The following is a 22705-nucleotide window of genomic DNA, read 5'->3' as shown; positions in this document are numbered from 1 at the left end:
TTTAAAAGTTATAACCATCTCCTGAGAGTCACTTTATTTGTTTTACGTTTTATCCGTATAGTCAAAAAAGAAAAAGATGTGGGAGATTTTTTTCTACTCCTAATGCTATTGAACTAGAATTTGCTGAAACTCTTTGGATAACATATATTCAAAGGAACATAAATTTACTAAAATCATAGAATCAACTTAAGAAAGATTTAGGTTTTTTCATTGGAGATGGTGTTGTTCGTTGTTATCGTTGACTTGGTAATGGCTCAACTCCATACAATTTAAGACATCCTATATTTTTACCTAAAAAAGGTTTGTTTACTGAATTATTAATTTTACATTTTCTCTCATTAGCTACACATAATGGAATAAAAGAAAAATAATTTCAACTGCGTTCAAAATTTTGGATTCCGATAGCTCGAAGTACTATTAGGAAGTTTATCAAAAAATGCTATGCATGAAGACGATATGATAGCAAACCTTATAAATATCCTATTTTCCCACCTTTACCTCTGTCAAGATTAAATGATGAATATGCCTTTAAATATGCTGGAGTAGATTATTGAGATCTTGTTCCTGATTGTTCTGCACAGTCATGTATTCATTGTCTACGTCGTATTATTGGAGGTTTTGGTTCACCCTTTGAAATAGTCAGTAATAATGGTACAAATTTTTCTTCAGATGAAACCCAAGCCGTTATGTCTTTAAAGCGTATCCGTTGGCGCTTCAACGTTGCTGCAGCGCCATGGTGGTGTGGGTTCTTTGAGAGAATGATTAGGACAATAAAATGAACTCTGAAAAAGATACTTACTACATCAAGATTAAATTATGAAGAAATGCATACAATTCTTTCTGAAATAGTTATTATAACAAAAAACAGGTCTTTTACCTTTGTTTATGAAACACCTGGTAACGAGTCTTTTACATCTAATCATCTTATGTTTGGACGTAAACTTAACTTAGAACCATTGGATTCAAATATTCTTGCTGATGAAGAACACAACTTAGATGAACAATATTATCGTAGTAGAACCATCCTGGAGCACTTTTGGCAGAGATGGAGAAATGAATATTTATTTGAACTAAGAGAATTTAATAAATGTCGAAAGTCGCAAAGCTCCGATCATTTTATTAAAATTGGTGATATCGTTATAATAGATGATCCGAAAACGTCGCGTTGCGAATGGAAGTAAGGTATCGCACACAAATTAGTATCATTAAATGACAATTAGATTTGTGAGCATCAGTTAGATATATTTCTGGTAATAAACCTCAAATCATAAAAAAGCCAATCGATAAATTATATCTGTTGGAAAAGCATAAACCTATTCGAATTCCTAATATTATTAATATTTTAAAAATAACCTTTATTGATGAAAAGAACATACCCTTAGTGAATTAGGACATTTAAGTGGGGCCAATGTTGCATTATTTATTAATGCAATTAAATACTGTAATTACTTCTTGTTTAAAGCTCGCGTTTATCGCAACGACTTTTTGTTTTTAAAGCGTACGGTTTTGTAATTTCTTTTTGTTTATATATTTACTTCTTGAGTGAGAACGTAGCCTTAATATTGTTTCTGTAATTAACTATTTACGAATAAAAAAGTAGTTAAACAAATGATTGTCAGTAAGATGTGTGTAAATTCTGTTATACATAATTCTTTCTAGAATTTTCGAAAAAACTGGAAAAGCAGATATAGGGCGATAGTAATTAATATTTGGTAGATCTTCTCCTTTGAATATCGGTGTTACTTTAGATATTTTAAACTGATCAGGAAAAACTCCTTGTCTTATTGAAGATGAAAAAATCTTAAAAAGAATGTCTTTATTAACTTCGTTTGAATCTTTAATTATTTTGCTATTTATATCATAAAAAACCACTCGCTTTGTTTGATTTTGGCATACTAAATGCAGTTTCAAATTCCTCAAGTGATAATTCAAAAGAATCGAGATTAGTTTTTGCTATGGACGAGATATCAATTTTTTTACTAAATTAGGTCCAACTGAGACAAAAAATTTGTTTAGTTCAATTGCTATTTTATGAGAATGATATATGATTTCATCATTGATTTTAATGCAATTTTTCAAAGCGCATGAATTAGATTTAGTATTGCCAGTAATTTCTTTTAGAATTTGCCATGTGCGTTTGGAATGATTTTTGTTTTGCTTAATAAAATTAAATAGTATTTTTTTTAGATTCTTCCTAAGTCTTTCAAAAACTTTCGCATTATTCTTGTAGATGGTTTTACTTTCAATTGTCTTAGCTTTTAAATATTTAATATATAATTTTTTTTTGACTTTTGAAGATTTTCTTAGACTGTTTGTAATCCATGGCGATTTAACATTTTTTGATTTTAGATTTATTTTACGCTTTGGAAAGTTAACATCATATATTTTATAAAATGATTTTAGGAATTGTTTGTAAAAGTTAACGTCAGATGAAGTGTTTATATTTTTTCAATGAAGCAATGACAGTTGCTCTTAAAACGATGATAAATTTGCTTCGTTGTAGATGCATTTAAAAAAGGTTTGTTTGCCAATTGGTATTTCATTTGGTTCTAAATTTATAGAGTAAAAAATAGAGAAATGATTGGAGATGTCACTATTTAAAATACCCTTTTTTAGAGATTCATTAAAAATATTGTTTGTTATGATGTTATCAATTAGCAAAGCTGTTTTTTCGGTGATTCAAGTTGGTTTATCTATTAATGGAAACATTTCACTTTTAAACAAATCGTTATAAAATTTTTTTATGGTGTACTTGATGTAGTATTCAAAACAATTTAAATTGAAATCACCAATTAAATAGTTTAGTTTGTTTTTATCGTCCGTTTTTTTTATAATTGTTGTAATTAAATAATTGTTAAAGCATTCAATTACGCCAAAAGGTGGGCGATAGCAACAACTTAAAAGTATATTTTTAGTTTTTTTGGTTAAAATTTCGATAGTTAGAGTCTCTTGATCGTCATCATAAATACACATGTCAAACCTCGTAGAAAATTGAAAACTTTCTTTTATGTAAATAAGCACACCGCCACTTCGCTTTTTCGCTTTACGCACAAGTAATATTATTATAAAACCAGGCAAGTGGATATTTGAATTAAATTTACTTCATCAGAATTGCACCATGTTTTGGTTATTCAAATTAAATTAAAAATGTTCAGGGTATCTTTCATACTTATAAAAAAGCTTTCAAATTATTTTTTTAGACTTATTGTATTAACATGCAAACGATTTTAGCGGTCGCCCTCTTAGAATTCTTTTATTTCATTTGCATAGAAATAAGTGCAATTACTTAGTAATGCACGTGCTTTGCTAAAATAATTTAGATCTGGGTCAGGTCTTTCTTCAATAAAATAGTGATTTGTTTGAAAAAAATTAAATGACGTTAATTCAAATCGTTAACTAAAAAATTAAATGACGTTAATTCAAATCGTTAACTTAAACGTAATTCGTTTTAGTAATAAAAGAACTCTAAAATTCTAAAATGTTAAAAATAAAAGAATTCTTTTGTAGAACGTCGTAGTGGTATAAAATAAGTAATTATTTTTAAAAATAACGCGATGTTTTTTATTCTTGACATGTTTCGTAAAATTTATTTATATTTTTATAAGATTATTTTACAATAATAAAAAACTCTGAAATAAATATTAAAAAATAGAAGTCTTTAACTTAGAAATATTAACGGACAAAAAGTTATACATAATAAACCAATGGGTAGAATTCAATAAATACTGCTGCGTATAAACTTTTTTTTAAAATATATATATTTTTTAATGATATATAATTATTTCTTGTATATTAATTATTATTGTAATATTAATTATTTCTTGAAATAATTATATATTATTAAAATATATATATATATATATTTTAAAAAAAAGTTTATACACAGCCGTATTTATTGAATTCTACCCATATTTTAACGTATAACAAGAAAATAACTTTCAAAGATTATAATAAACCAATATATTTATTACAAAATAACTCGGTAAATAACCAATTAAAATAACTGTCAAAAAAATATTTTTTTTCGTTTTTCCTCATTTTCTTTTGTTGAAGAATTAATACAAATTAATGTAACTAATAAATTTATTGTTTCGTATGATGTTGAAAGTTTGTTCACGAATATTTCACTTAAAGAAACCATCAGCATTGCAACTGATTTATTTTTTAAAGATAGAACTCAAAACGTTTTTCAAAAATTCACTTTAAAAAATTACTTCAGATTTCCCCATCCGGTTCACATTTTCTGTTTAGCGGAAAATATTACGATCAAACAGATGGTGTTGCTATGGGTTCTACTTTAGCGCCCAACTTAGCTAATATTTTCGTCGGATATCATGAACAAACATGGGTCATAACTGCTCCTTTACAGCACCATTTTTTTATAAACGGTATGTGGATGACATAATTGCTATTTTTAATTCTGAATACTAAGCTCAAGCATTTTTCAAACACCTCAATGAACAATATAAAAATCTGATGTGCTTATTAAAAAATCGAATTCGTTTTCGACTTCAGTTTATCACAAAAAAACGTATACTAGTCTTTTACAAAATTTTTTTAGTTATATTCCCTCTTGCTACAAATTTGGACTTGTTCGTTGTTTGATTGATCGTACATTTAAAAGTAATATTTCTTGGGTTGGTTTTGATAAAGATATTAAGAATCTATCATTAGTTTTACAAAATAATAAATTTCCACAAAAAATTATTGACTATGAAATTAAATCCTATATTGATAAGAAAATAAACCCATCTGTGTCTAGCATTGTTAATAGCTTAAATATAAGGTACTTTAAGTTTCCAAAAATTTTTACTACTAATAAAATACAAGATTGCTTTTGCTTAAAAGAGTCACTTCCTAAACTGCTTGAATCTCATGTTGTCTATAAATTTTCTTGCGCTGGCTGTAATGCCAGTTATATTGGAGAAACCTCCAGACACTTGGCAACTAGAATAAATGAGCACCTTAAAAGAGATAAACAATCTCATATATTTAAACTCTTAAATTTATCTCTTAATTGCAAAAATTTGGCTAATTGTAATTCTTTTGAGATTTTGTATAATACCCCAACCAAACACAAATTAAAGATAAAAGAAGCCCTCCACATTAAATGAGAAAGTCCCTCACTAAATAAACAAACTTTACATTATACTATAAACTTATCTATTTAATTTTAGTGTCAGTTTATATATATATATATATATATATATATATATATATATATATATATATATATATATATATATATATATATATATATATATATATATATATATATATATTGACAGTTGGTTATTTTGATTGGTTATTTACAGAGTTATTTTGTAATAAATATAATGGTTTATTATGTATAGTTTTTTGTCCGTTAATATTTCTCTGTAAAGACTTCTATGTTTTAATATTCATTTCAGAGCTTTTTATTATTGTAAAATAATCTTTTGAAAACATAAATATATTTTACGAAACATGTCAAGAATAAAAAACATCGTGTTATTTAAAAAAAAAAAGAATACTTATTATAAAAAATCACGCATTATCAATTTATTGTAAACAACATTCGCATATTTACCTTTAGTTCGTGGTTCTTTGGCTTCTATAAACAATTTCTTTCTTATTTCCGTTGTTCTCTCGCTATAATCTTCGTTTATGTATATACGATCTGTCCAGATTTTAACTTCGAGTAATTTTCCATTTTTAAATGTTTATCTTAATAATTTAAGTATTTTACAACTATAGTTCTGATTTTTAATTTTTTACCATGTTCTTTTTTTCCAATTCGATGTGCTCTTTCGATTACAATACTCTTTTTAATACCAAAGTTTTGATACCAAGTTTTGAATTTAACAACTCGCCTATTTTTATCTCGCTATCTTGCCAAGTTTCATTATCATTTTCTTTGATACCACTAAACCTTAAATTATTTCGCCGACTGCGATCCACTAGTTCTGCTAGCTTGTCTTCAATCGTATTATTGCTCTGCTCAAGGTCAATGCTAGAATTATTTAAAGATGATGTTGCTATTTTCTTTTTAGATTCAATCAGTTCTGATAATATGTTTTCGCATTTTTCATTTATGATCTCAACAGATTTCTGTAGTTCGCCAATTTTGTTTTTTAAGTTTGCATTTTCCATTTGCACACTAACAAGCTTGTTTTCCATTTTATCAAATTTATCATTAAATACTTTGAGTAACGCATTTTCATAAATCTCTCGAAGCTCGTTTACTTGTGAAAAAATATTATTTTAGTATGCTCATATTATGAGTATACTAAAAGATCTCTAAGATGTAAGAAGTGACGTTATAGTTGCTTTTTATTTTTTGAATTGACTTTTTGAATCGACTTACAAAAAACCTTGAAAAAAAAATTGAAAATAATTTCATTAATCATACATTTTTGGCATAAAAATAATGTCATTTATGTTAGATTATCGTAATATGATATTACCAAGGTGCTTATATTAAGATAATCTACCCTAAATGTTAAAAATTTATGAATCGTATATGACTTTATATATACAAAAAATGTATATGACATTATATATGCGAAAAATGTATAATTAATCAAACTGTTTTTAATTTTTTTTTCAAGGTTTTATGTAATAAAAACGATTTTCATTCTTTCCAAAACAAAAATTTTGCAATTCAGTGTTTACAAATAAGTTTTAAATCATTATTTACAAATCTTTTTCCAAAAGGGTGAGATGTTCTTAATAACAACAGTTCACGAGTATTTGTAAGATAATGAATATATTACACGAACATATTATTAGATTGAAAAATGGTGTTTCGGTGTTGTTTGAAAAACGAAATATTAACCGTTTGGTTTTTTTTTTAGTTTTCGCCGGTTTTAAACAATGCAATCCAGAACATTTTCGATCAACTTTAAATACGTGAGAGGCTTTTTGTCAACGGGAACGTAAATTGTTTTAAATAACTTCAATTTCCAGTAAATGAAGGATGTTTTCATGAGTATTTAAAAACTCCAACAATGGGGAATAAAAATTGCTTTAAACAAGCGTTCAACTTTAAGAATTTTTAAACCTTTATTTAAAGAAAATATTTCTGACTAAACCACAGGTCCGTAGCAACCGGGGGAAAGGGTGGCAGCAGGGGCATTTGCCCACTCCCCCTCCCCTCAATAATTTTTAAATAAATAAATTTGAAAAAGTTGAGTATAAAAATGACTTGAAAAAAAAAGTTCTAAAAACAATTGAAGGGACCCTTAATCCAGCGCAAAGCCACCCCCCTCCGCCTCAAATATCATTTTTGTTCATACCGGCCTGAACCAGAAAATCATTTCGTTACTATAGATACATGGCGTCGATTCAAAACTTAAAAAAAACTACAGAAAAGCTGGTTATGAAACCGTTTTTAAATTTGGGTCTAATTTGTAGTCGTTATTAAAATCTAAAAGCAAAACTGAGCTGCCAAATTTTAGCCAACCAGGTGTTCATAAAGTTGGATGCAGTTGTACAAAATCATATATAGGTAAATAAAGGTAGGTTTAAACTTTTTAACAAAAATATCAAATCGTAAGAAATCTATTTAAGATTGTAAATGGGATTCCTTTCCAGTGGGCACTAAACGTAAAAAGAAAACATTTAAACGTCTTTTGAACACTTTGAACGTCTTTTGAATGTTTTTTATGTTTAAGGATTCAAAGAACGTCTTTTTAGGTCTTGTCCTAAGTTGGGAGTATTTAATCATTAAAAAACTGTACCAAGGAGAAATAAACTGAGATAATATAAAGCTGGTAGCCTAATGATAAAGCCATTGGCTTTACCATAAGTTATAAAACAAGGTAAAACAAAATAGAACAAGACAAAATAAAAGTAGTGGCTTTAAGCGACAACTTTTATAATGTCTCGTTTAATAAAGTATATCATATTATAAATCATCAATTATTTTATACTAGAAATCCACTTATTTTATATTAGAAACTTAACGTAATCAAATCTTATTGATATAAGTCTAAAAGACGGCTAATATGTTTTAGAAACTAATGAAGAGTTTTTTGCAATCTAAAAATTGATGTTACTGTAGCGTTTATTCCTTTATCTTTTTAACGATTTTGGTAATAAAATATATTAGCGTTATTGTCTGAATATCCATTGTGATAGTATTTAAAAATTATTAGTGATAAACTTAAAAATTAAAAGTTGAATACTATGACTCTGGAATATCTGAATAACGTTTTTGTCTTGAGCATCCATATAGTCCAAAATAAAAAATATATATGAAAATAATATTAGTATTAAGTTTTCTCCTTAAAAAGAAGTAACTAATTTAAAAAATTACGTCAGGGTTTATCAAGAATAACTACATTTAACTTGTTATATATTTCACAACGGGAGTTTACAAAATTATAAAATATGTATATATTTTCAGCACTTAGTAATTGGTAATAATCAAATATTGGCATTAATTTTAAATTAAACAGTACCAGATTAACGGTTGTGATCAGGCAAGACAGTTGCGAATGGAAAATATTATAACATTTTAAAAGAATATTTTTTAGACCACCAAACAGAGGTACGCTCCAGCCAAAAAGTCCAATAGGACTTTTAGAATTTTGGAACAAAAAAAATGACAAAACTTTGATAACACTAAACACTTTTTAACTTATGTGTTTTAATTTAATGGGGTTTGTATCTGAAAATTTTATTTGTTTGAAATTCTTATATGATCCTATAGGACTTTTTAACTAGCGCAAAGCTGTGTTTCAATTTGAAACATGTTTTCTTGATTATTATTTACAAATGGTATACCACAGCAAATAAATCCTTTTATGATTAATTTATGCAACTTGATTAAAATAAATGTCATTTTTTATAAAAGAAAGGGAATAAAGTTACAAATTGAGACATTTAAAAGAATGAAAATGTTATTGAGTGGCATCCCATAATAAATTAAACAAAGAAGGGCTGAATTTTAGCCCTATTTAAAGAAATATACAGAAAATAATAAAACTCACATTTAAAAAAATTGTTTCTCTGTCTAAAAAGTATTTTTTCTCTACATTTTTATGGCAAGAAACGTACCTTTTTTTAAATGTTTTTTTGTACTCTGAAAGCCTACTTAATATCCTTATAATTGATTTATAATAAGTGGAAGTTTACAGCTATGGTTTAAGAAACAAGGTAAATGTTAGAAATTTTTGCTTTTTTGCTGAAATATTTTCCTTCTAAAAATGATAAACGGTTGCGGGCAAGCGTCAGACAATAAAAAAATCCGCCAAAATTAAAATAATTTACGTTTGCAAAAGTCATTCATGGTCAGAACATTTTATATCAGATGTTTGCAAATTTGAAATTGTTGTTAAGTCATGATTAATTTCAAAAAAAAAATTTTGTATTTTTTTTGTCGGAAAAAAAAATTATTTTGCATTTTTAACGTTTACGTTTTTTACTCGTTTTTTGTAAATGTATAATACAATTTATTTGTTATTTTTTAGTAAAACTGTTGTTTTGTTTATGGTACGATTTTAAAATGCATCAGTTCATTAAATGCTGTAGCTAATTTGTATATTAAAACAACAGTTGTTATCGTGAAATATCTAATAAAATTATTTTTAACGTAATATGCTCAAAAACACCTTGAAAATTACTTTTTTTTTAAAGCATAAAAAAGTGTAAAAACATTTCTTATGAATCTATTGTTAGAATAATAGTTAATTATTTTTTTCGAGAAATGAAAATTTTGATATGAATTTTTTTATTAAAAAATTCAAAATTAAAGGACAAATTAAGTTAAGGTTTTTTAATCATCTTAAAGACAAATTAAGTTAAGGTTTTTTTAAGGTAAACATAAACTAATCATTTATTACAGGAAAAGAAATAAATTACCTTTCTAACGAAATATAAAAGATGTACATTAAATTTATTTAACTAAAAAGTTAGGCCATTTGAAATCAATATATCTTTATATTTCAGTATTTTTACTAAAGTATATATTCAGTATTTTTTTTTTTTTTAATATATATTTCATAAAAAAGAAAGCCTTTAGCCTAATCCTACCAACAAACAACAAAAAAGCAATATATTTACCAAAAATATAGATGTTTTACATAAGAATGTTATACGTTATAAAAAATATTTGTACAGTCTACATTCTGGATGGTTCACTCTCATATAGCTAGGCTAAATCGAGGAGAGCGACCGTGAACAAAACAAAACAAAAGAAAAAAAGAAAAAAAAGAAGGAAATAAAATAAATAATACACTCACAGAAGGTTGCAATTAGTCTACATTCATATTTGTACCTTATATAATTTATATGGTGATTTATCTATTATCACCAGTGATACTACTACTGTTTCTATTTATTTTGAAGTAGCAAGTAGTATTTTAATTTGGTTTTGAGAACATATTTTTTAATATTGCTAAAAGGGATTGATTTTAATTTATTTTGAATTTGATTCCAGTCCATTAATGCAGAGTTTTTAAAGGAATGTTTGCCGTAGGATTTTGTATTATATTTTTGCACACTCAGTGCACCTCTGCAAGAATTTCTTGTAAGTTGACCGCTAATTGTACTGCGTAGAGTAAACCATTTATTAAATATAGGAGGTAGCTTTTTGTTAAGGCAGCTGTGAATAAATAAACAATTTTCAATTTTGATAATATCATGCAGTTTAAAAATTTGTAGTGTGTTAAAAGATAGGAATGTATGTGCATTGTTTGGTAGAAATTCAATAACCCTGGCTGCTTTTTTCTGCATGATAAATAGGCGATTTACAGTACTTATGTTTTGACTCCATGACAAAAGGCAATATGTGAGATGAGAGTGAAACAAAGCATAGTAAATAGATTTTAAAGTTTTTTGTTGTATAAAATGTCTTAGCTTTGACAGGATGGCAAGGGATCTATTCAACTTATTAGATTGTTATAATGGTAATCGTTATAATGGTAAGTCCAGGCTAAGTTTTCGTCTAGCTTTATACCCAAGTAGTTTACAAATTTTTTTGCACCAAAGTTTTTTCCCATTTAACTTAACTTTGAGCTGCTGATCTAATTTTTTGTGACGACTTTTAAATAATATTAAATCAGTTTTTTTGGAGTTGAGGGAAATTTTGTTGGCATTTAGCCAGAGGCATAGTTTTTTAAGATCATATTTAACATATTTATTGATTTTTTTTATGGACTTATTAAAATAGAGAAGGTTTGTGTCATCTGCAAAGTGTTGGACTCTACAAAATTTTAAAGGTTTAGACAAGTTATTTATATAAATAAGAAACAATAAAGGGCCTAGGACAGATCCCTGAGGAACACCTACTTTGATATCGTTTAGGTCTGAGCTCATCCCACTAATGGATACTAATTGAGTTCTATTAGTAAGGAAAGATTTGAACCAAGAGTTTGAGACTCCTCTAATACCATAGTACGATAGCTTATAAAGTAAAATGTCAATTTCTACAGTGTCAAAAGCCTTTTGAAGGTCGATAAAAATGCCACATCCAAACATTCCTTCATCCAGAGAATCTTTAACTTTTTTTGTTAGACTTAATAAAACAAGTGATGTAGAGTAGTTTGTTCGAAAACCAAATTGTAATTCACAAAACAATTTATTTTCATTGAAGAATTTGTATAAGCGGTTAAACATTAGCCTTTCAAGAATTTATCAATGTTGGAGAGGAGGGAAATTGGCCTATAGCTTGATATTATTAGTTTTGAATCAGTTTTAAAAATAGGTACAACTTTGGCAGTTTTTAAGTAGTATTTTTTTGAGAAAATACAAATGAAAAATTATGGATTTGTTCTTAACATCGCTAGTTACATTTTGAACCGCATTCCGCTGAACTAGGCCAGCAAAACTCTTAAAATTAATCTAACGAAATCCAATTTAAAAATCTTTAACTTAACTAATTTCGTCTTTATATTTCTCTATTGTTCTCATTATGAATACTGAAATCTTATTACAAATTCATTTATCTGTTTATCTTCTTTAAATGGAAAAAATTCAATACGAAAAATACAATCACGACCATTGGAGAGGCTTCCTGAAAAGCGGTCGTTTTTTTATAACAAAAAGATTAAAATTTTATATATATATATATATATATATATATATATATATATATATATATATATATATATATATATATATATATATATATATATATATATATATATATATATATATATTCTATTAAACACCCAATAATTACATAAATTATAGGTAAAAAAAAAAAAAAAAAAAAAAAAAAATAAAGAAAATGCTATGTGTGTTCTTGTATTGTTCTTGGAATGTTCTCTTGCATCAAAGTTCTAAATATAAGTCTTTGTTCCGTTAAATTCCATAATTGGACAGATTGTTTTAAAATTGCGGCGACATTGGCATCTAACACTTCCTTAGGGCGTGCAGTTTTAATTTTATTGCCCTCGATCGTACATTGCAACATATTAATACCAAATTGCTTGCGTATTAGCCATATCTCACCAACAAATAAACTTTGGTTATTTATACACGGCAACTGAGTCATTATAATGGAGTAACATATGGGGTCATTAAGTAGCCTGATAAATAAGTTTAATTTGTTATGAATAAGAATGTTCGATACAGAGTTTACTTTGAAAAAAGAATGGAGGTAATTTTTACTATGCTTAGAAATATTAAAACATGATTTAAAGACAGATCGTCCAACTTTATCAATATTCTGTAGAAACTTATTGTTGCAACCACCCAGTTCTAGTCCGTATGATAGCGTTGGAGTAGCTAGGGAATTAAATAAATAAATAATCGTAGCAGGCTGGCAGAAGCGAACTCCGTTTCTTATAAGAGCTTTTGCAACAGATAAAAATTGCGTTATCCTTTCATTTATATTCGTTTTTTGGAGTGTTGCCGTCATATTTTTGTTCTTATTATCCCAAAGGAAACCAAGATGTTTTAAATTGCTTTGAAACTTAATAGGAGCGTCGTTAACATAAATCACGTTATTGATGATCGAGCTTACTCCAGATATTAAAAATTCAGTTTTTTCTGCATTTAGTTTGATAAAGTTTGATATTACATACTTTTGGACGATGTTAATAAGATTTTGAAGACCAGATATAGTTGAACTTTGCAAAATTATATCATCCGCATACGCAATGACACCAGTGTATACCCCATTTATTGAAGTTCCTACTTTGGATTCTGAGACAATTTTCTCTAAAAGATTTTCACTATAAATATTGTAAAGATGAGGCGAAAGTATGGACCCTTGTCGAACTCCCTCAGACAACCTAAACTCTTCTGATGTGCATCCAAGATATGATACATTAGCAGTACCTGCCCGATATGACGATGAAATGGTATGAACTACCGATAGTGGGATTTTTTTCTGATAATATAGTTTTTCAAATAGTATTTCCCAGTTACAACTATCAAAAGCTTTGTTAGCATCTAAACTGCATATATATACAGGTGACTTGTTATGTTTATAGTGTTTTATTGTTTCACACAGAAGAAATTCTGCGTGAAGGGTAGAGCTATTTTTTTTAAACCCAAATTGATGTGAATGACTCTCTGTGATATGACTCTCTGTGATATGTCCAGACATATGTGTACAATAAGATATTCGAGAAGTTTCGTAAAAATAGGTAGAATGCTGATTCCTCTGTAGTTATTTGGATTTTCCAGTGATGTTCTATAAGACTTAACTAATGGAATAATTGTGGCTGTTGATAAACATTGGGGAACCTTTCCATTTGTTAACATGCTGTTATAAGAAGAAGCGAGTAACATTAGAAGATTGTTACTGCGAGAGTTTTTAAGATGTTCAGCACTTATTCCAAAACAATCGTAGGATTTATTATTTTTAAGATTTAAAATACATTTTTCAATATCAGCTGTTGAAATAAACTTTGAATTAGGCTCTTTACTTTTATGTGGAATTTGTTGAGGATTAAATTCGTTATTTGTACATTGCGGCGTATTAAGTATTTTTTGAAAATGATGGCTAAATTCTTCAACGATTTAATTTTTGTTTTGCAATTTATTAATTGTAAAGAGTCGAGTATTATTTTTGTTTTTTATTTTGCGAATATTGTCCCAAAACTTTTGAAGATTAGTATTGCGTAGGTATTCGATATTTTTAGTTTTTTCGTCGATTTTTTTGTTATGTGCTGCTTTAACAGCTTTACGGAAGTTTTTTCGGGAATAGATATATCTTTTGTAGACTACGCATTCTACTGACTTGTTATAATCGGATTTTTGCCATTGCTTATAGTGAAAGGATAGGTTATCTTTACATCTTTTAAGCTCTGGTGTCCACCAAGGTTTTGAATACTTACATGTCACTTGTTGTCCAAAACACTGTTTAACTGCCAAGAGAGCTGCATTTTTGATTTTGGAACATGTGATTTTAATTTCTGCTTCTATTTTTTCATCTATAAATGTGTAATTGCTAAATGCTATTGATAGATTATGATTATAAAAATCAATAAACTTTTTATTCTTCCATGCATGTTTTGGAACTTAATCATACTTTTCCATTGTATTATTTATTTCGTTAGATAAGCTGCTACCTTTAAGGTTGATACTTGTGGATACCTGAAGGTGATCACTATTATTAAATGGTGAAGGGGGAATAACTTGATAATTTGTAAAACATAGTTCTGTATCTTTTAAAGATGCTATATGGTCAATGTCAGAAGAATTTAAAAGAGTTTTATGTTGATAGGTGTAGGTAGGACCAGCACCATTGACTATATCGACAAAAACCAACTCGTTTGATTTAATAAAGTTTGTGAGATGTTTTGAAAGATTGTTTCGCGTTTTGTTGTTACGAAATTCTAAATCATATATTTTATAAGGAAATGACTGAAAGTCTCCAGATATAATACATTATGCTTCATCCTCATAGTTGTTCATGATTGAAGTAATTGTATGTAATTGAGAAGAATATTTATCTTTAAATTTTTCTTAGTACAATAAATATAAACAACGAAACTCATGTATTAAAATTCAATATAATGTATGCGTACAGTATTTTTATAAACAGTATTTTTATAAAATATTCAACTTTACATATACATCTATTATTATGTATGTAGCAATTTTTTTTTGCGTTATACATAATGCCTGGCAACCATATGAAAGAGTATGCGGTTTCTAGTCTCATATACATTGACAATGACTGTGACAAATATATCTTTGCCCATATACACCTACACGTCTCAAAGGCTTTTTCTGTTTTTCCATCCTCCTAACTGAATGACTTTTTGTTTGTTTATTTATTTATTTTATATAATATTGTCTTTAAATTTTTACTGTTGCACAAAACATAATCTGAGCAGTGATGGGATGTTATGCTGGTTCCGGGTATTTGTTGTAATGAGATATCCTCATATCAGTTTATACTTTCACTTACAATTTGGCATGATTTATTGTTTGAAATTAACAAAGTAAGTAAAGTTATGCAGAATCCCTCAGCAGATATTTCTATTATGATAAAATTGGTGGAAACTACGAAAATTTTTTTAGAGTTATTCAGAAGTGATGAATCATTTGAAGCGATTATTAAAAAATCTGAAGAAATAGCTATAAAATTAGGTACTGAGCCAGTATTCCCTCAAGTGCGGCTTAGCCGAAAACGACGTTTTTTTGAATATGAAGGAACTGATACACCTCTAAATGGAAAGTCTAAATATAAAGTAGATTTTTTTAATGCAATAATTGATGTTGCATTAGTAAGCTTAAATGAAAGATTCAAAATGTTTGATTCATACAACAAAATATTAGGTTTTTTAACCCGTACCATGAAGAGTTATACTCGGAAATAAATACATTTTTAAGAATGGAAGCTTCGGCGGAATCGAAAGATGCACTGGAAATTTTGAAGTATATTACGGCAAATTCTTTAATCGAAATTTTTCCAAATTTATTTATTGCCCTACGAATTTTACTAACTTCCCCTATTTCAGTGGCAAGCGCAGAGAGGTCATTTTCCAAATTAAAACTCATAAAAAACTATTTACATTCCACTATGGGTCAAGACCGCTTATCTGCATTAGCTTTAATTTCCATTGAAAATAAGTCGGTCCTTGGACTGTTCTGATTTAATTGATGAGTTTGCGTCTTTAAAAGTCAGAAAGGTTAAGTTTTAAGTCAATGTAATCGATCCTCCTAAAATCTGCGAAAAAAAAAAAAATGGTATCGCATTTTGAGTAGTCTTATTAGTGCATCTTGATCCAAAATAAAAAAAATACTTAATGTACATTTAAAACCTATGTGCGTTTTTTGCTTCGTTACGTTCTAATAAATATCCAAAACACAATAGAACACAAGAATTAAAAACTCAACTAATATAATAGAAAACTTGCCTATGGCCTCGCATATTGTAAATCCGCCACTGGTATTAATATTTGATAAATAAACTTGAAAATTATTTTCAGCATTTATGGAAATGATCGATAACTTTTCGTTTGTTTGTTATATTACATGACTTATGAACAGTACTATCGTCAGACAATAGCGTCAAAATATTTTATAAAAAATTTTTAATTCTAAAAGTAAAAAAACACTGCATTAGCGTCATTTTTAAAATTGCGAGAAACACATCGTCGTTACTAAAGTTTACTAAAAATACATTTGCCGTTATCTAAATTCGTACCCATGAGATCGCCTTACCCTGTTTGATGGCGTTTCTAAAGCTTTTTTTATTTCGAAAGCTTCATTTATTTATCTTTATTTATTTATTGTGAGTCAAAGCTATAAATTGTGTTTTGTACCAGCATTTCAACTCTGTTTTTCTGATCATGGGAAGCATAACAAATATATATAAAATAATATTCATATTGAATTTCAGTATTTTTATCTTTTGGTATTGTTTCGATCCGGTTTAAGCAAATATATAGATTATTACGTTTTACAAAAACTGTACCTTGTCAGTACAGTTTTTGTAAAACGTAAGAATCTTGCAATATCAGTTTTAAAAAAAAAATGCCGTTCTGATATATAGTTTAGTACAGTTTAAGTACAACTCCAGTATTGTGGAAATTTTTGGTTCAGTTGCAATACACAACTGTGCCAAAATATTCAAGTTTTGAAAGTGTAACTTTTATGGATCTTTATCGTTAATTTAGCCTTATTTGTAATATATTTTCAATAATGTGGTTTTTAATTATCTTATAAACGGATTTAAAAAAAAAAAAAAAATCTTCGGTCTGAGTTTTTTCGCCACAAAAATTTTTATTTTATGTTTTGGCAAAATTTATAAGTTTCTATCGTTTAATTTTTTTTCGTCTTGTCATAAATCAAAGACGTAATCATTTAGCGTAAGCAAAATATCATATATACGCCGTAATAGATTAGAATCACCTTAACTAAACCACACTGTGTGCTTGGGGTAGAAGGAGGATAGGGGAATGGGGGTTTGCGGTAAATTTTTTTACATCAACTTATTTGAATATCAAATGGATATATCACTGAACTTTATTTAAATAAAAATTTCATAAAAATAATCTTTTACATTTTACTGTTATAAACGTTCTTTTTTATATATATAAGAAATCTAGCGAGTGGGCAAGTAAAAGAAAGTTTCTTATTTTATGAGCTTATCAAAGGCGAGAAAAGGTTATAAACATAAAAAAAAAGTTTAAAAAATTTTATTTGCAACAGAATGGAATTCCTTTCTATTATGCGTACAAATTAAATACTCATTTAAAGTTTGTTGTCTTAAGTAGATAATGTTTTACACTTTGCGTTACGTTGATATGATACGTAGCTAAAAAATTGAAAAATGTTCCTCGAACTTATATTAACAAAAAGTTTTTTAAGATTTTGGAACTTCTACAGTACTGGACAGCGAATTAGGAATTTTTATGTTTATCATCAAAAACCTGTATTCATATTATCTTTACCTTGGAGATATTATTACTTTTCATGTATAATCAGCTGCAATTATGCTGATATAACATTCACTATTATTGTTGCTATGGTAGTAACATACTTTGGCGTAAAATCTCGATTATTTTTTATTTTTAATGATTTGTTTCGAATTTTGTAACAACGAATTGTGAAATGTGCTTTTATTAAAGGATTGTTATCGTTTGAGTAATTTTTCGAATTCTTGCTATAATTAAATTTTTCTTTTAATATCGCTCATTGAACAGTGTAGAACCTATATCAAAAATATAATATTTATACTAAAATGGGTAAGAAATAAGATAAAAGTACTGCTAAAAAGAATGAGATAAAGTTGCTTTTAGAAAATACCACACTCCGAAATAATGAAGTTGCTGAAAAGCTCAAAATTTCGCCTCAAACTGTTGGAAGAATAAAACTGACACTAAATAGGGGCCAAAATATAGTGGAAACCAACAGAAAGAACTGCAGAGATATTACCAAAAGTACGAAGAGAAATGAGCGGATGCTTTTACAGTTGTGTCGAAAAGATCGGAAAAAGTCTTCTGTTGAGTTAACGCAAGAATGGAATGCCATGACAGGAATTACAGTCAACCGAAGAACAGTTAGAGGACGCCTTTTTAATAATGGATATAAAGCTTACAAGCCAATAAAAAAAACCAAGTTAACCACAGCAATGAAGGACAAGAGATATGGTTGGGCTCTCGGCCACGCGCATTGGACAATAAAGGAATGGTCTAAGGTTAGCATTACAAAGTTACAAATTTACACACATATACAACTGTGAATAACTAAAACAACAACCTAAATAAATCATTTAAGTTAATTAAATTTGATGCAATTCGTTTGTTTGCAATAACTTGAGATTGATTTGTTTACATTTATTTTGCTGCAATATATTTTCAATTATCAATAAATTATATCGTCACTAGAAGTTATCTGTTTGCTACAGTAGCCTTTTATTTGTATAGGTTTGTTTTTCTGATGAGTCGATGCTGGAAGCTATGGTTGAACGAAGACCATTTGTTCGAAGGAAGAGAGAGGAGACAACTCTTCCGGAATGTTTTCAAGAAACAGTCAAACATCCTCAAAAGACAATGTTTTGGAGCGTGACATCGGTAAAAGGGCCTGGACAATTATACTTTGTGGAAGAAATGATGAGACAAGAGCAATACAAAACCGTTCTAAAGATTTGTTTAATACCCCAAATGAATGCATGGTTTCCTAGTGGGAATGCAATATTTATGCAAGATGGGGCTCAATGTCATACTGCCAAATCCGTAATGAAATTTTTAAAGATAATAAAATTTCCATATTGCAGTGGCCTGGTAACAGTCCCAATCTTAATCCGATTGAAGGACTATAGAATGAACTCAAAAGAGAGGTCATGCAAACAGCTTCAACCAATACGAGAAACTTAAAAGAAAAATTAGTTCAAACATGGCACCACCGTGAACGAATCAGTCGCTTTTGCTCCGAATTTATTTAGTTAATGCCGCGTCGTATTTCAGCAGTCATAAAGCATAAAGGCGGACATACCAAGTAATAAGTGGTTAAATCAGTCAATTTTATTTATACATTTCTGACAATTCTTTCATGGTTTTCACTTATTTAAGTCAATTTATTCATTTTTATTTTCAATCTTTGTTTTTATTGTTGAATTGCAATAAAATTGTTATAAAATACTATAAATTGCATTAATTTCCTAACTCGATGTTCAGTACTGTAGTACTAGTAGTAAACAAATTTCTTGTATAAATAAACACGTATAACAAATAAAATATCAACATTAACTATCAATGTTTGAACAGACTAGGTATCAAAACACTTAATTCTAAAGTTAAGGTCGTCTCAAATGGGGTGTCTAATCCCCCAAGGAAATAAATTAGTCGACAAACTTGGACATCCCAATCCCCCACACACTCTTTTAAGATCTCTTCTCGGACAAGCCTGCCTACGGTGAATATTTTTTTTTTACATAAACCATCTATTCCTTATTTGATTTCTTTTAAATAACTAAACAGCTTTTAAAAAATGACTAAAACTTTATTTACTTTGTTTGAGAATTACGAAAATTATTAGTATAAATAATATATGTAACAACCTGTTACATAGAAAGTTAAAAGTCAAAGCATAAATTTCTACGTACGAGATTGCAGGCTCCAAAACATGATCAAACTTATTTCACAGTAGATAATCAGTGATGCAGTTTATAATCCCAAACGTTTTAAAAATAACTGAAAAATAACACCATTTTTAGTAAGCATCAGAGTTTTGCTTTTCCTTTAATAACAAAAAACGTAAAAACTTTTATATCAAAACGGAATTTATTCTACAAAGTTTAAATAATAAAATCAGTTTAGATATAAAAGTATGTATTTTACTTATTGTTAAAAGAAAAACAAAACTCTGATAAAAATAGAACTTTATATGCGTTAAAGTTCTATACGCATAAAAAAATTATATTTTTTAACTTTAGAAAATTCTATTTATCCTTGGATTTAATTAGATAAGATTAGATAAAACTAGAATAAATTTCGATAAAATTTTAAATTTTGATAAAATTAGAAAATTCGATTTATCCTTAAGGTACTTGTAGAAATTTGTACCTTATTTTCTATTATTCATTATAAAAAGAAAAAATTTCAATTCTTCATCCTAATCCACTTCCTCTCCTATCTTTACACACATGGGGTATTTCCTTTATCTATTAATTTCGATAGCTTTTACGTACTCAATAGGCGAATACTTATTACTAATACGATAATTAAAAGCTTTTTATAAGAAAGACTTTTTATTTAAAATATATTTTCATGTAAACAGTTATAAAAAATATATATATAGTTAAAAATACTATTTTAATTAATTTAAAGAAATTCTTACACGTATTTTTTTACATGTGTTTAACACATGTCCACTTTAAGCAAAATTTTAAACATGTTATACATAAATCCACTTAAGTTTACGATCAAACATGTTTTAAATAAATCCACTTTAAGCGAAGTTAAATATTAATTTAAAAAAGGGGATAAAAAATGCACAAACAATTTCGACTAGATACTTGCAAATTTATTTTTTCTTACCGCGTTGTTAACATTTGGAATCAGTTGCCTTTCGATGTTGCTAATGCAGATAATATCAAAATATTTAAGAGTAAAATTAACACAATCAATTTTGAAAAGATATGTCGGCGTTGACTGCATATCTTATTCTTTTGTTGAATAAAAATTATTTATTCAATATTGTACGCCGATACATTATTTATTTATTTTGGGGCATGCTGTTAGCGTCCATCGATAAGGACCTGCGTGTCCTTTTGAACATTTTTTATTTATTCTAATAAATACAATCTAATCTAAAGGTTTTCAAACATGTATTAAATAAATCCACTTTAAGCTAAATTTTAAACCTCTTTTAAAAAAATCTACTTGAGACGAATTTTTAAACACATTTTAAATAAAGAACCTTTAAAAACGAACTTTTAAACAAGTTTTAAATAAATCCACTCAAAGTAAGTTTTTTAATAACGTTTTAAAATGAATCTACTTTAGGCAAACTTTTCATACATATTTTAATAAAGGCCACTGTAGGGAAAGTTTCAAACATCTTTTAAATAAATCCACTTTAAGTTAAGTTTTTAATCAACTTATAACAAAATCTATCTTAGGCGAATTTTAAAACACATTCTAGATAAATCCACTTTAAACGAATTTTCAAACACCTCCTAAATACATCCAAATTATGCAAAGTCTCATACATGTTTTAAAAAAATTTACTCTAGGCAAGTTTTCAACTATGTTTTTAATAAATCCACTCTAGGTCAAATTCCAAACACGTTTGAATATTAGTCCACTTTAGGTAAAGTTTCAAACATCTCTTTAATAAATCCACTTAAAGCTAATTTTCATATATATTTTGAAAAAGTTAAGTTAGGTGAGTTTTTAAACGTGTTTTCAATGAATCCACTTTAGTCAATGTTTTAAACATGTTTTCAAAAAATTTAATTTTAAACGAATTTTCAAATATTTTGTCAATAAATCCACTTTAACCAAAAATTCAAACAGGTTTCTAAATAAATTCACTTTAGGCAAAGTTTCAAACATGTTTTCAATAAAGTTTACTTTAAAAGAATTATCCCACCCAGTCTCCTTTTCATACCATCAGTATAATTCCGTTGTTTATCTTAACAATTTTGACGCAATCCACGTTCGAAAATTAAACTCTTTCGATTATTGTATAAAATATCAGGTAAATCTAGTAAAGTCCACTTTAAGTTGATCTAACATTATTATTTTTGTTAAGTGGAACCTATACTGATGAAAGATACGCTTGGTGGATTAGAGCTGCACCATGCAATATTTGCGTAGTCTATGTAAAGATGTATGAGAGAGAAGTATAAAATTTTTAAACAGTTTTGGTTTAATAATTGCTTAGCTTTGTATAGAATGTCAATATTTTTTGAAATTTTATCTTCTAACGTTCTTATGTGTTCTCTCCATATCAGGTTATTGTCAAGTATCGCTCCTAAAAACTTTAATGATGACTCTCTAATTATTTTAGAGTTACCAATATAAAGATCAGCAAATTTTAATGGTACATTTTCTTTATTGTGAGTTCTATGAAAAAAATATGTTTTAGTTTTATTTAAATTCAAGGACAATTTGTTTGTTTAAAGTTCCTTATTTACTATTTCAAATAAAAGATTGACATCTCCATTAGAATAAAATAAATTCGTGTCATCTGCAAATAAAGCTGAATTTAAAATATTTAAAAATTTATGGAAGTTGTTTACATAAAAAAAGAATAACAGTGGACCCAGAACTGAGCCTTGGGCAACACCGCAAGTTATAGTCAAGTA

General features: G+C 27.7%; 2 protein-coding genes across 4 annotated transcripts in view; one reads left to right on the top strand and one right to left on the bottom strand.

Moving 5' to 3' along the window:
* Positions 1-21047, bottom strand: part of LOC136078303 (uncharacterized) — a 47993-nt gene extending 26946 nt beyond the window's left edge. For 2 of the 3 annotated variants that reach the window (XM_065793790.1, XM_065793792.1), the window contains exon 1: positions 20931-21047. The gene's annotated coding sequence lies outside the window, so the exon portion shown is untranslated. Of the gene's footprint in view, positions 1-19996; positions 20124-20930 lie in introns of those variants that run through there. The other variant, XM_065793791.1, reaches the window with a different exon arrangement.
* On the top strand, positions 15291-15764 carry LOC136078798 (uncharacterized). Its single transcript, XM_065794609.1, has one exon. The coding sequence runs from the start codon at positions 15291-15293 to the stop codon at positions 15762-15764; it is 474 nt and encodes a 157-aa protein (XP_065650681.1).
* Positions 21048-22705: the final 1658 nt, after the last annotated feature.

The sequence above is a fragment of the Hydra vulgaris genome, chromosome 03 (assembly GCF_038396675.1).
Source record: "Hydra vulgaris chromosome 03, alternate assembly HydraT2T_AEP".
Taxonomy (NCBI): Eukaryota; Metazoa; Cnidaria; class Hydrozoa; order Anthoathecata; family Hydridae; genus Hydra; species Hydra vulgaris.
The sequence above is the reverse complement of the archived record's forward strand: the minus strand, read 5'-3'. Positions and strand labels throughout refer to the sequence as shown.

Bases quoted from the DNA above. Each gene is read 5' to 3' on its own strand.
- LOC136078798 (XM_065794609.1), top strand. From the start codon at position 15,291: ATGCTGGTTCCGGGTATTTGTTGTAATGAGATATCCTCATATCAGTTT.